This window comes from Halictus rubicundus, chromosome 4 (assembly GCF_050948215.1).
Source record: "Halictus rubicundus isolate RS-2024b chromosome 4, iyHalRubi1_principal, whole genome shotgun sequence".
NCBI lineage: Eukaryota > Metazoa > Arthropoda > Insecta > Hymenoptera > Halictidae > Halictus > Halictus rubicundus.
The window spans coordinates 1,950,973-1,964,301 of NC_135152.1; the positions used below are offsets into that span (position 1 = coordinate 1,950,973).

The 13,329-nt window shown below is 53.0% G+C and overlaps 1 protein-coding gene across 1 annotated transcript; it reads right to left on the reverse strand.

Moving 5' to 3' along the window:
* Positions 1–3,235: 3,235 nt before the first annotated feature.
* Positions 3,236–8,434, reverse strand: LOC143353832 (uncharacterized). Its single transcript, XM_076787440.1, has one exon. It carries the CDS (start codon positions 8,432–8,434, stop codon positions 3,236–3,238), a length of 5,199 nt encoding a protein of 1,732 aa, XP_076643555.1.
* Between the last annotated feature and the right edge of the window lie 4,895 nt (positions 8,435–13,329).

Genomic DNA, 13,329 nt, shown 5'->3' on the forward strand with positions numbered 1-13,329 from the left:
CATATATAAGCACCCTCGAATAAAGCCAAAACAGTTGTCGTACTAAAAACCTCTCAGAACGCATTAAGTCTATCCTGAGTCCTCCTAGAATAAGATACGTCTCATTCCAACAAACTCCGAAGTCTCAGTAGTGTTCGCGTTACCACCGCGCACCGTGACACTTATCGCCACAGTAATAGCACCGCACTGTCTTCGTCGGATGCGTCAAACTGCCACTTCTAACGGGTTGTTTGTTTATCCTCGTCTCATCTCTCTCGGTTTCTTTCTTGGTCCTTGGATTAACTGCTTGCTTCTCCCTCATTTTCCCGTATTGCGTCAGTTTGTCCTTAAATTCCTTTATATTTTTTGCACCATACAGCATTGTTTTACTCAACTCATCGTCCCTGATCCCGTCTATGACGTATTGTATGACTGCCACTGCCTCCATGCTGACCTGCGCAGCGATATCCAGCATACAGTACATGTACTCGTGGTACGATTCGTCTTCTCTTTTCTTTCGTTGTACCAATTGTTTATGTACCTTGTGGCTATTCACAGACTTCGAAAATTCAGCGCGTAACGACTGCTTCAGTTCGTTCCACGTACGCGTGCACCTTTCGTAATTCACGTATAGTTTCGCTGACCCACACAAAAGTCGCCTGGCATAAATTAACTTTTGTATGTCTGTCCATTTACACAATTTCGCCGTATCTTCGAAATCTTTCAGCCAAGTCCGCAGGCTTCTCTTTCCATCTCCGCTAAATTTCTCCATCGACTCTTCTACGTCCTTGAACGTGGGGACATACGCAGCCCTGTGTCCAGCGTCTTCACAATCGCCCGATTCATATTCGGATTCATGTTCGGATTCATCTGTCTGGGCGTCTTCAAGCAGCAAAGCCGCTTTGAGTCTCTCTATCAGGTCCGCCTTATTACCTGTTGTTTTCAACTTGCGAGATTTCAACACTTCCTTCAGTTCGACCAACTTCATACGCTCTGGATCGCAATTGTTCTTATTTATCTCAGGATGGCTCTCAGGATCACTGTCGTTTCCTTGTGAGCTTGCCATCTTTTCGCACTTCCTTTTCGCAGTTCTCTTTTCGCAGTTCTCTTTTCGCAAATCGTTTCGCAGTCGTTTTCCTTGAACCGATCCCGGACGAGCCCCCAAGATTGTGGGATCAATTGCGGAGAGAAAACGAGTAGACGAAGGAAAAATAAAAGTATATTCTGTATATGAAAGGTTACAGACGTGGCAGGCTCTCGTCTCCGCTGTCCGGGCCCTCCTGCCCATATTTTATATATGGTGCAGGAGGCGGGGAAGGTTGACCTTCCGCCTCACGCAGGTGCTCTCCGGCCACGGTTGCTTCGGAGAGTACCTGCACAGAATGGGGCGGGAGCCGACTGCGCAGTGCCACCACTGCGGCGAAGATGTGGACACGGCGCGGCACACTCTGGAGGAGAGCCCAGCTTGGGCTGAGCCGCGCCCTGTCCTTAGAGCCGCGGTGGAAGGATGGGACCTCTCGCTGTCGACCGTGGTCGACCACATGGTCGACAGCGTGAGGTCGTGGAAGGCGGTGGCCTCCTTCTGTGAGGACGTGATGTCCCGGAAGGAGGCCGCCGAGCGGGCCCGGGAGCGGGCCCCGGGCTCCGCGAGGAGGGTGTGGGCGCGGGGACGACCCCCGCGCCGACGTGTGCCCGCCAGGAGGGGGGCGGAGAGGGTAGGGAGGGCGCGGGGGTCTCCCTCGCGCCAACGTGTGCCCCCGGTGGAGGGGGGCGGAGTGGGGCTGGCGCGGGGAGTTTCCCCGCGCCCTATTATGCCCCCACAACTGGGGGCGGTGAACTTGGGGGCCCGGGGTGTGAGCTGACCCAGGCCCCCGGGGGGGGAGCTTAGCTCCCCCCGTGATAGGCCGACACCCCCGGGTTATTTTCCCGGTGTAGGGGGGTGTCGGTCCGTCCCTCCCCGATTGTGGAGGGGGATCCGTGGGGGGTTTGGGGAAAGGAAGGGTCGGGGCGTGCCGGATCACGCCTCCGACGGCCCTTCCTTCCGGTGGCGGCGTCTTCTTGCCTCGGCCGGGGCTGGTTCCTTCGGGATACCGGCTCCGAGCGGGGCACGAAGACTCCGGGAGCTGTGGGTGGACCGAGCTGGGGCTCGGGAAGCCCAATCCGAAGGCTCCAGGGATGGGGACACCGGGCGGGTCCCTCCGCCCGGGGTCTTATAGCGTAGGCAGTGGGGGAGGTTAACCCCTCCCCCGGGGCATGATGATAGCTGGGAGGTGTCCTGTTGAGTACTCGCGTGATCCAGGCACCTCCCGTGTAGCTTAGGTGGGCGTGAGGTTTTAGTGGGTACTCCCCGGGGGTTCGTCCTCCGGGGAGAATCCCACATAACCCCAGCTTCCCCCAGGGAGTCGGGGTATGTATAAAACATTTCCTCACGATAAAAAAAAAAATAAAAGGCTCTCGTCTCCGCGCTACGCCCAACGTTCAACTGCCGCGCTTTTCGGGGCCCGCGCGCCCCTCCACACTCGCCTCACGCACTCTCTCACTCGCTCACGCACTCTCTCACTCGCTCACGCACTCTCTCACTCGCTCACGCACTCTCTCCACGCGTGTCGGACTGAATCGGCGGCGGATCAGTCACCACAGTAGCAATTACTAAAATGCTTGGTGTTCGCACGCGAGCGAGATAGAAATTTCGCGGCGGAATAGCTCGGGCAAGAGTACGGCTCGCGGAACTCTCACTCGTGTGCAAGAGATTGCCGTCGCGGGCGCGCACGTTTAGCTCGTAATTGGAGAAGAAGTACGGAGACAAAGAAAATCCGGAGGATACGATAGAATGGTCGTCGACCTTTAATGAGCGGACCAACGTGGTATAGCGGCGGAGAACGCGCACGTGGTAAGACGATCGCGCACGTGGTAAGACGATCGTTAGAAGACTGAGCGCCGAACCGCGGCGCGGTGGTTCGTGGTTCGCTCGCGGAATCGGTAGCGCTCGCACGCGCCGATACATTTTTGGGGCGCGTAATACAAACTTAAATTATATAAAAATTTCGATTAACAGCACGCCAAGGCCGCAATCGCGACATGCCGCCCGCCTCGTGGTGACGAAAAGTGAACAGTTGGGGGTTCGCTCGCGCAAGTGGATAGTTTGACGAGGGCGCTCGCTGCCCATTCAGGATTTCAATCAAAAGGTCGGGTGGAAACCAATCGGGTTCAGTGCAGGGGACGCTTGGTGTTCTTCCGCCCACCATGATGCCTGCAGTTACGAGGCGGCTGTCGACATTGGCAGCAGGCACAATTTGGCGAAAGGTCGGGTGATGGTCCCCGATGCGGTGCGTAGCTGAGCGACACGAGAGAGGCCGTCAGTCCCCGGGTAAGTCTGGGTGATGCGTCCCAATTTCCACTTGGTCGCGGGGAGCAAATCCTCCTTGATCAACACCAGGTCTCCCGCTTTGAGGCCCCGTGTCTTCATCGACCATTTCTTGCGCTGAAACTGGTGATGAACGAATTCATGAGACCACCGACGCCAAAAACAGTCTCGAATGTGCGACAGAAGGTGCCAGCGCTTGAGGGGAGGAGGCTGACTCAGTGAGGCAGGCTCGGGGATAGCCGTTAGGGAAGAGCCTATTAACAAATGACCAGGAGTGAGCGCGGTGAGGTCGTGAGGATCAGAAGAGAGCGCATACAGTGGTCGGGAATTGAGGCAGGCCTCAATTTGACAGGTGACTGTATACAGCTCCTCGAAGGTCAAGGTTGTTTCACCAATAACTCGTCGGAGATGGTACTTGACCGACTTCACGCCCGCCTCCCACAGTCCGCCGAAATGAGGTGCGTACGGAGGTATGAACTCCCAGGACGTCCCGTCGTTAGCCAGCAATTCAGCGTTCTGCTTGTAAAAGGCAGACGAAGCCTGGAACAGCGCCCGTAGTTCTGCGTCAGCGCCCTTGAAGGTTGTGCCATTGTCGCTTAGTAGAGTGGCAACGCGTCCTCGGCGTGAAACGAAGCGGCGAAAAGCGGCAAGGAAGGCTTCGGAGGTGAGATCTGAAACAACCTCAATGTGGACGGCTCTACTCGCAAGACAGACAAACAGACACAAATAACCCTTGTAGGACTTCCGTCCCCGGCCTGGGGCACAACGGATCCGAAGAGGCCCCGCATAATCGACCCCGGAGTTCAGGAACGGCCTCGCAGGGATCACCCGGGAGCTTGGCAGCTGCCCCATAAGCTGCGTGGCTGGGCTCGCTCTCAGGCGGGCACATTTGCTGCAGCGAGACAGGGTACGCTTAATAAGGTCCCGAGCCCTGAGAATCCAGAAGCGGCGTAGGATGTGACTCAGGGAAAGTTGTGGTCCGCCGTGCAGAGTGTCCAGGTGTGCCTGAGCCACTATCAGCTGAGTCAGATGGCTGTCCTTCGGCAGGATGATGGGATGGCGCTCGTCGAAAGGGAGCGGTGCGTTGTCTATCCGTCCTCCAACGCGTAGAAGTCCATCCTCGTCCAGAAACGGAGTGAGCCGGGCAATAGAACTTTTGCCAGAGATCGGTTGTCCTGTGCGGAGGGCGCCAAGCTCCAGCTCAAAGTGCGATCCTTGTACGTGGCGGACCCAAAAGGCAAGACTGGCGCGCAGTTCACGGGCTGAGAGCCACGGTGGTTTATCTGGTCGCCGATTACAAGGAGTCACCCTACGTAGGTAGGTAGTCACACGTATTAGGCGTGTACGAGAAGAGTATCGACCGAGCAACCCATCGAGGAATGACTCTTGGGCAACGAGGACGGTGACACTCCTTCGAGCTTCTGATTCCGCCTCAGGAGCGCTCGGACAGTCGACAATGGGCCATGCACTCGGATCCTGCAGGAGCCAGGACGGACCGTGCCACCAGAGGTCTAAGTGTAGAAGTTCCATCGGCGAGACACCTCGAGAAGCCCCGTCTGCCGGATTGTGTTTCGAGCCGACGTGGTGCCAGTGTCCGTCGGGGACAGCAGAGAGCATTTGCGAGACACGGTTGGCCACAAACGGTTTCCAGCGCGAGGGATGGCCTCGGATCCAGGCTAAGGTGACCTGCGAATCAGTCCAAAGATGTATCGGGCAGTGCGTCAAACCCATTTCGGCAACAATTTCCGGGACCAGTTCGGCTAGCAGTGCTGCTGCGCAAAGTTCCAACCGGGGAATAGTGACAGTTTTCACCGGGGCCACTTTAGTTCTCGCGCGCAGCAAGTGACAATGTACGATGCCTTCAGGCGACCGGGAGCGGAGATAGGTGGTGGCCGCATACGCTCGTTCTGAAGCATCGCGGAAGCCGTGGATTTGATAGGTGTCATGAGGAGAGTAGTTGACCCATCGAGGAATCTGCAGTTCCCGAAGCCGAGGGAGATGAGCCCTCCAAGTTCGCCAGCAGGAAGCGAGCTCCGAGGGGAGCAAGTCGTCCCAGCCAATCCCCCTCAACCAGAGGTTTTGCATCAGGATTTTTGCCGAGACGAGGACGGGAGCCAACCAGCCTACTGGATCGAAGAGCTTAGCAGCATCGGATAGGACCATTCTCTTCGTAGGAGCCTCAGGCAATGGCGAATCCGAGACGCTGAAGCACAGGCAATCTGAGGTTGGGTTCCAGCGAAGTCCTAGGGCCGATACGCCCTGCTCGTATTTCAGGGCTCCTTCGGTCATATCCACGAAGCTTTGTCGAGCGAGAGCGAGGTGCTCCGAATTGGAGGCAAACTTTGCGAGGTCGAAACCGCCCGCCTTGGCCAGACCCAGGAGTTCCCGCTGGATGCGCGTGGCTTCTTCTAGGGAGTCGGCGCCCGTGAAGATGTCGTCGACATAGGTGTTCCGTCGGAGAGCCAGGGCCCCCTTCGGGAAGCGATGCCCTTCGTCCATTGCCAATTGCTGGAGCACGCGGAGGGCCAGAAAGGGAGCCGAAGAGGTGCCGTAGGTCACCGTGAGCAGACGATAGTCCTGTACGTCTTCCTCGGGAGAAGCTCGCCATACGATTCGCTGCAGATCGCAATCAGAGGGACGAACTCGAATTTGCCGGAACATCTTTACCACATCGGCAGTGAAGGCTATGCGGTGTAATCGCCATCGAGCAACAATGGCCCAAAGCAGCGGCTGCAACTTCGGTCCGGGCAACAGCCAATCATTTAAAGAATTCCCGTGGTCGTCGCGCGCAGAGGCGTTGAAGACGACTCGGATTTTTCGTGACGGATCGCTCTTCTTGAAGACCGCGTGGTGCGGCAAGTAGCAGACCCGAGTTGAGGAGTCCGGTGGCGAGGAGGGTACGGGCTCCATGTGACCTAAGGACAGATATTCCCTCATGAAACCTACATAAGCCGGACGGACCGCAGGATTCGTTCGGTGCCGACGTTCGTTAGAATGAAGGATTCTAACAGCCTGCTTCCGCGTACCGCCTATCTGGGCGTTGTCCTTTATTGGCAGGCTCACCGAGTAGCGACCAGTGGAGTCTCGCGTCACCGTCTCCCGGAACAGCTGCTCGCAATATTCCTCTTCTGGGGACAAGAGCTTCGGCGACGTAGACTCCTCTACTTCCCAAAATCTCCTCAGCAACTGGTGAAGATCAAAATCGGACTCCGCAGCACAAGTAGGAAGCGCGGTCGAGTGACGGCCCGGTTTCGCGGGGGCCCGCGCCTGCCCGGTTATCACCCAGCCCAGAGCAGTTTTGTAGGCTGATGGAGAGCCGGCCGGACCTCGGATGGCACCGCTGAGGATCTCGCCGAAGACGTGAGCGCCGAGGATAACGTCCACGGAAGCAGCCTGATTAAACCAGGGGTCGGCGAGGCTTAAATCGCGGAGATGAGGCCACGACTCAGTGTCCAAGTCTTGCCGTGGGAGGACGGAAGTCAGCTTTGGAGCAGTCAGGGCGTCGAAAGTCAGCCGGAAGGAGGGATCCTCTCTGGAAACGAGCGTAAGAGTGACGTTGCTCTTAGAAACCCCTGCACTTACCCCGCCGAACCCGCGGATGGCTCGTATGAGCGGAGTTCGCTTGAGGTGAAGCAATTGGGCCACCCGCTCCGTCACAAATGACTCGTCCGAGCCAGAGTCCAAGAGAGCTCGCGCCATGATTCGGTGACCCGTCGACGACTCAAGGTACACCACGGCGGAGGACGTAACAGCAACGTCAGTCGTGTTGGCAGCCATGGAGGAGGAAGAGGGCACGAACTCAGCGGCGAGAACGTTCGGAGTGCGTCTTCCGTGCGAAGCGTTCACCCGTTCGGCACCATCGGCATCGTTCGACTGGAAAGCTCCGTGGATCATCGTGTGGTGGCGCGATTGACAAACACGGCACGAATTCGATGACGTGCAGTCTGCCATCTTATGACCAACCTTGAAGCAATTCTGACATAAATTCAATTGTCTCACCAATTCTTGGCGCTGGACGGCGGACTTCCTACGGAACCGAGGGCAGTACGAGAAGAAGTGGCCTGCTTGACAGAGCAAGCAGCTCCTGGTCGGCCTGTCAGAGGACTCCGAAGTGGCCTGGAGGGAGCTGACAGCGTGGCTCTTCGCTGGTGTGGCTTTCGTCGGGCCGAGGGACTTCCGAGCATGCGGAGGCGGAGCGGCAGTACGCAGAGCATGAGCTCGAGCTTCCAGGAACTCAATAATTTGACTGTACGTTGCATATACCTCCAGATCAGGGAGCGAAGTTTCCCACTCCAATCGAGTTCCTTCATCCAGCTGGTCGGCGATAAGCTGAACGAACCAGTCGTCCCAGAGCTCCGTCGGGCGATTGAGTTGTCGCAAGGCTCGCACGGCAGCATCCACTCGGTCGATGAGCTCCGTCAATTCGTCGGCGGTACCTTTGGTAACGCGAGGCAACGATAGGAGGGCCCGTAGCTGCACAGAGAGTAACTGGCGCTTGTGGCCGTACCGCTTATGCAGCTTGTTCCAGGCGGTATCATAGTTGCCATCCTCCACTTTAATATTACTCAATAGACGAAGCGCAGGGCCTTGAAGGCACGCCAGGAGATGCTGTAGTTTTATGCCCTTAGATAACCTTGGTCGATCGTGCACGAGTACCGTGAATCGATCCTTTAAGTGCGTCCACTGAGTCGGATCTCCCGAAAACTTCGGAAGAGAAATCGTCGGCAGTGGAGTCGTGTCCTGAGGCGCCTGTTCCGGAGCGGCACTCGTGCTCGGCTGAGAGGATGTAGAGGGCGACTCCAACGCCGCCATTTCCGCTTGGATCCGGGCGGAAGTTTCCGCATAGGACTCCTCGACGGTGGAAAACCGATCCTCGAGGACATAGTTGGATTTGGCCGCGTCCGGGAAACTATTTACTTTAAAATTTCCCTCGTAAAAGTCTGACCAATAGCGTTCGAGTCTTTGCTCGCAATTCGCGAAGTAGAACACGTCGCGCTTGCCTTTCGCACTCTTCTGCACGTTTGTCCAAAAGTTCAAAATGTATTTTCCGATGAGCTCTTGTCGCTCCACAACCCGCTCGAATTCGCTCATTGTTCAAAACCGTCGGATTCTAGAACGATCGATGTAACGGGTACAAGTCGGCTACACAAGAGTCAATGTAGAAAAAACCCCGTTCCGGAGCCGTGTCGAACACGCACACAGTTACACACGCGAAGAGTGTTTACTGAAAGGACGCGAGGACTCGAGACAATGGCGCGATACCGCTGCGTATGACGAGCCACGTGTTCGCGTAAGCGGCGAATTTTAGCGAGTAATTTACAGAAAACTGTACGTTTAGAGTCACTGGAGGTCTCACTTCACCTTTTAGAAAATCGACTATTCGATTTCAAGTGCTCCTAAAGGCACGGCTCGGCGCGTAACCCGCAGAAATCCGGCTCGAAGGACCAATGTTCGCACGCGAGCGAGATAGAAATTTCGCGGCGGAATAGCTCGGGCAAGAGTACGGCTCGCGGAACTCTCACTCGTGTGCAAGAGATTGCCGTCGCGGGCGCGCACGTTTAGCTCGTAATTGGAGAAGAAGTACGGAGACAAAGAAAATCCGGAGGATACGATAGAATGGTCGTCGACCTTTAATGAGCGGACCAACGTGGTATAGCGGCGGAGAACGCGCACGTGGTAAGACGATCGCGCACGTGGTAAGACGATCGTTAGAAGACTGAGCGCCGAACCGCGGCGCGGTGGTTCGTGGTTCGCTCGCGGAATCGGTAGCGCTCGCACGCGCCGATACATTTTTGGGGCGCGTAATACAAACTTAAATTATATAAAAATTGCGATTAACAGCACGCCAAGGCCGCAATCGCGACACTTAGTAAAAGTAGTCTGGCTTTTCAAGGTACAAGCGACAAGTTGTTTGAGTATAACAACGGTAATTTCTTAAAAATAGTTGAGTTGCAATCTGAATTTGATCCCATTATGGAAGAGCACGTCCGTAGAGTGCTCAAAAAAGAAGAGACTAAAGCTCACTATCTCGGGAAAAATATACAAAACGAGATAATAGATCTGCTGTATCAAAGTGTAAAGTCATATTATTGATGAAATAAAAAAATCCAAATATATTTCCATAATTTTAGACTGCACTCCTGACATTAGTAAGGTAGAGCAAATGACTCTTATAATCAGATATGTTTCAATCAATAAATTTGACGCTGATGTTGAAATTAAAATCAATGAAAGCTTTTTAGGCTTTTTACCAGTAGAAAGATCCACAGGAAAACAAATGTCTGATATTATAATTAGAGAACTTGTAACGGTAGCGTCTCGCTTGCGTGGAGGCGCGAGCGAGGCGCGCGGTCCCTCCCCTAGATTCGCTCAGCGACCAGGGTTCGGCGGGGAGGGAGAGGGAAGTGGTCTAGTAACTCAGGCCGTATTGGTGAAAGAAAACTGATTTATTAATCGAAAAGAAACGTGGTTTAAAGAACAAAAGAATAAACTCGACTTATTAATCGGAAGACGTGGTTTAATGAACAAAACAAAAGAATAAACTTGATCAAATAATAACAGGCACCGTGACGTGGTATGCGGCTTATCCGCTCGGATTCCCAGACGGTCCGGCGGTGAGCTGCTGATGGCCGGTGGCCTAATAACCAAAAATAAATAGACCGTAACGGTGGATTCCGACGCGAGTATCTTATGTTAATTATTCACTAGAACTAGCCTATCGCAACCGCGGGACGCCGGCACGGTCTTCGGTCTTGTTCGTACGCGGGAAATATTCGACGCGGGCGAGACGCGCTCGCGGGATCGGTGCCTGCCGTCGGACGTCCTCGGCGCGGTTCGGGTACGGTCGCGGCGTGTATCGAGAACGCGGTGCGCGGGGAGCGCGGGGAGCCGTGCTCGCTAACGCGGTCCTGAGTCGGGCGCTCTCGGCGCGGTTCGGTTACGGTCGCGGCGTGTATCGAGAACGCGGTGCGCGGGGAGCGCGGGGAGCCGTGCTCGCTAACGCGGTCCTGAGTCGGGCGCTCTCGGCGCGGTTCGGTTACGGTCGCGGCGTGTATCGAGAACGCGGCGCGCGGGGAGCGCGGGTGAGCCGTGCTCGCTAACGCGGTCCTGAGTCGGGCGCTTTCGGTGCGGTCCCGAGCTCTCCCGATCCTCGAGATGGTATCTGCACCGCTGCCCAGCGAACGAGAGTGGATCGGCTTCGTTTCCTGGTGGCTAGGCACGCGGGCGCGGAGAGGAGAGGGTTAGGAATCCGCGGAACCCCCCACCCGTCGCCTCCGCCCGGCCGCGGCTCGGGCACGTAGGCACAGACGTAAACCTAATGCCTACGGCCCGAAACCGGCGAGGGCGCTCGTCTCCGGTAGTATACCGAGAGGCGAGCTCCGCTCGCTGCTGCGGCCGATCGTCGACTAACGTGCGGAGCGCGACGCTGGATCCCCGAGGGGAGAGCGGGAGGCGGGAACAGGCCCAGGCGGTGGGGATGACGGTCCGGAGTGTCGTATCCTCGGTGCTCTGAAAAGAGCAGGCCGGTGAACGACTGCCTCCCAGAATCCTGGTCGCGGTCTCGGTTTCGCGTAGGGGACGTAAACCCACTTACGCTCTGCCGATTCCAGCGCCTCGTCGTGTTTGCCCGATCGTAAACCGCGGCTAGCACGAGTTGGCGCGGCTGCGAGAGGATCTGGGCCCGGGTGTTCACCCGAGAGCTGCTCCAGACCAACTCCGGCTTCGGCTGGTTCCGTCGCGATCTTTATAGCCCGAGCGCGGACCTCGTGTGCTCGTTCGCGAGCCTTCGGCGCACGTCGATTGGTCCGCGCCCGGGCCGGTTTCGCGGATTGGCGCGCGGCTGGCCCGCACCGGTGATTGGTGCGGGCTAAGGTACAACTCGGCTCGCAACGAGACACATGTGTCTCGTTGCATCCTTAATGACTTGGGTTTAAATTTGCAAGACATCAGAGGGCAGGGATACGACAACGGGTCCAATATGAGGGGCGATAAAGCAGGAGTGCAATCTAGAATTAAACAATATAATTCGCGAGCATTCTATGTTCCGTGTAGTAGCCACTCTCTTAATCTTGTTGTTAATGATGGCAAAAGCATCCTTGGAAGCCGCTAATTTCTTCAACATAGTCCAAAAAATATATTTATTTTTTTCGGCATCTACTTTTCGATGGGCAGTACTTTTAAAACATGTTCAAGGTTTAACTTTGAAACCATTGAGTGACACGAGATGGGAGAGCAGAATAGAGGCTTTAAAGCCTTTGAGATTCCATTTGGGAGATGTATACGACGCCTTGCTAAGCATTTCCGAAAACCAAGCAATTGATTATTTAATAAGAGATGAAGCTTCGGGTTTATTAAATTGTATTAAACAATTTAAATTTTTGTGTTCAATAGTTATTTGGCATAGAATATTAAATTCCATTAATCCGATAAGCAAGTTGATGCAAACAAAAAATTTTGATGTAGCCTCTGCACTTGATCTTTTAGAAAACTGCAAAATATTTTTTAAGAAGCTTCGATCGGATTCGTCCTTCAATGAAACTATTGTTGATGCAAAAGAACTTGCTACCGAAATTGATGTGGAGGCTAATTTTGGATCAACAATAACACGACACCGCGTTAGAAGAAGAAAAAGGAACTTCTCATACGAAGCACGAGATGAACCCATCACAGATCCAAAAGAAAAAGACAATCGATCGAGCACTAAATTCACTAGATACTAGATTTGAACTACTTAGTAATCACAGTAACTATTTTCAATTCTTATATAACATATACGATTTAAATACCATGTCCAAAGAAATTCTACTAAAACACTGTAAGAATTTAGAATGTATTTTAACTGATGGTGATTCTGTAGACATAAACGGGGTAGAATTAGCAGAGGAAATTTCAGTAGTATCTGCGCTTTTGGGCAAAAAAGAAAGCCCAAGCAATGTACTAAGCTTAATTTCAAAGTTAAATTTTGCTCCAAACCTTAGTATTGCTTTGAGAATATTGCTAACGATACCAGTAACTGTTGCAAGTGGCGAAAGGAGTTTCTCCATGTTAAAACTAATTAAGAACTATTTACGTTCGACTAGTACAGAAAATCGTCTCAATAGTTTGGCCATTTTGACAATTGAACATGAAATTGTTGATAAAGTAAATTTAAAAAATGTAATAAAAAAGTTTGCTGAACTAAAAGTCAGAAAAAAATGTTTTTAGTAATTTTAACATATTCGATGTTAAAAATTATATGTTTAATTATATGTTTGTGTTATGTCATGTTATGTTATATGTTTCTTTCTAAATATATACTTTTATTAAAATTTAAATAAAACGATTTTATTTTTATTTACAAAAAATATATGTACCGTTATTTAAAAAATATATATATATATTCGTAAGGAGCAGCAAAATATCGAAATATAGGGGCGCAATTTTGGCTGTAAGTGTGAGAAAAATAATGATGTTTTAAATATTCAATTAATAGAAAATTTCAGACTACCCTTGCCAGACAATTTTGCTAAAAAAAAAAGGTCATTTTGTTCAGCGCGGTGCTTAGTGCTTAAAAAGGGGCGGCAATTTGTTTTTTTGCCCGGGGCGTCGTAACCGCTAGAGCGGGCCCTGTTTACGCGTCTGTAAAAGCAAAAATTTTTAAAACATCGAAAAATCCATTGATATTCGGTTGATAGGTCATCATCATCGGTGAAATCTTGAGCGCCTCTCAAGTCGCCTTCGAACACGGCCAACTCTGTATGGCATAGGGAAAACGTGCCCCGTTCCCAGGCACGGTGAGACCCGTCTTGTATGGGTCGACTCTTATTCGTCCCGAAACTCTGAGCTCACTATATTGACCCTTAGGCAGACCTGGGAAAATTTTAATTAAAAGGAGAAATAGCTATTCGAAATAATTTATTTCCCACCTTTATTTCCATATTGCTGTTTGCAAATAAAAATAGTATTGATTCATTTGAGCCATTAGCAATTCCAAGTATTATATTTCT

Coding starts and splice junctions, on each gene's coding strand:
- LOC143353832 (XM_076787440.1), bottom strand. CDS start 8,434: ATGAGCGAATTCGAGCGGGTTGTGGAGCGACAAGAGCTCATCGGAAAA.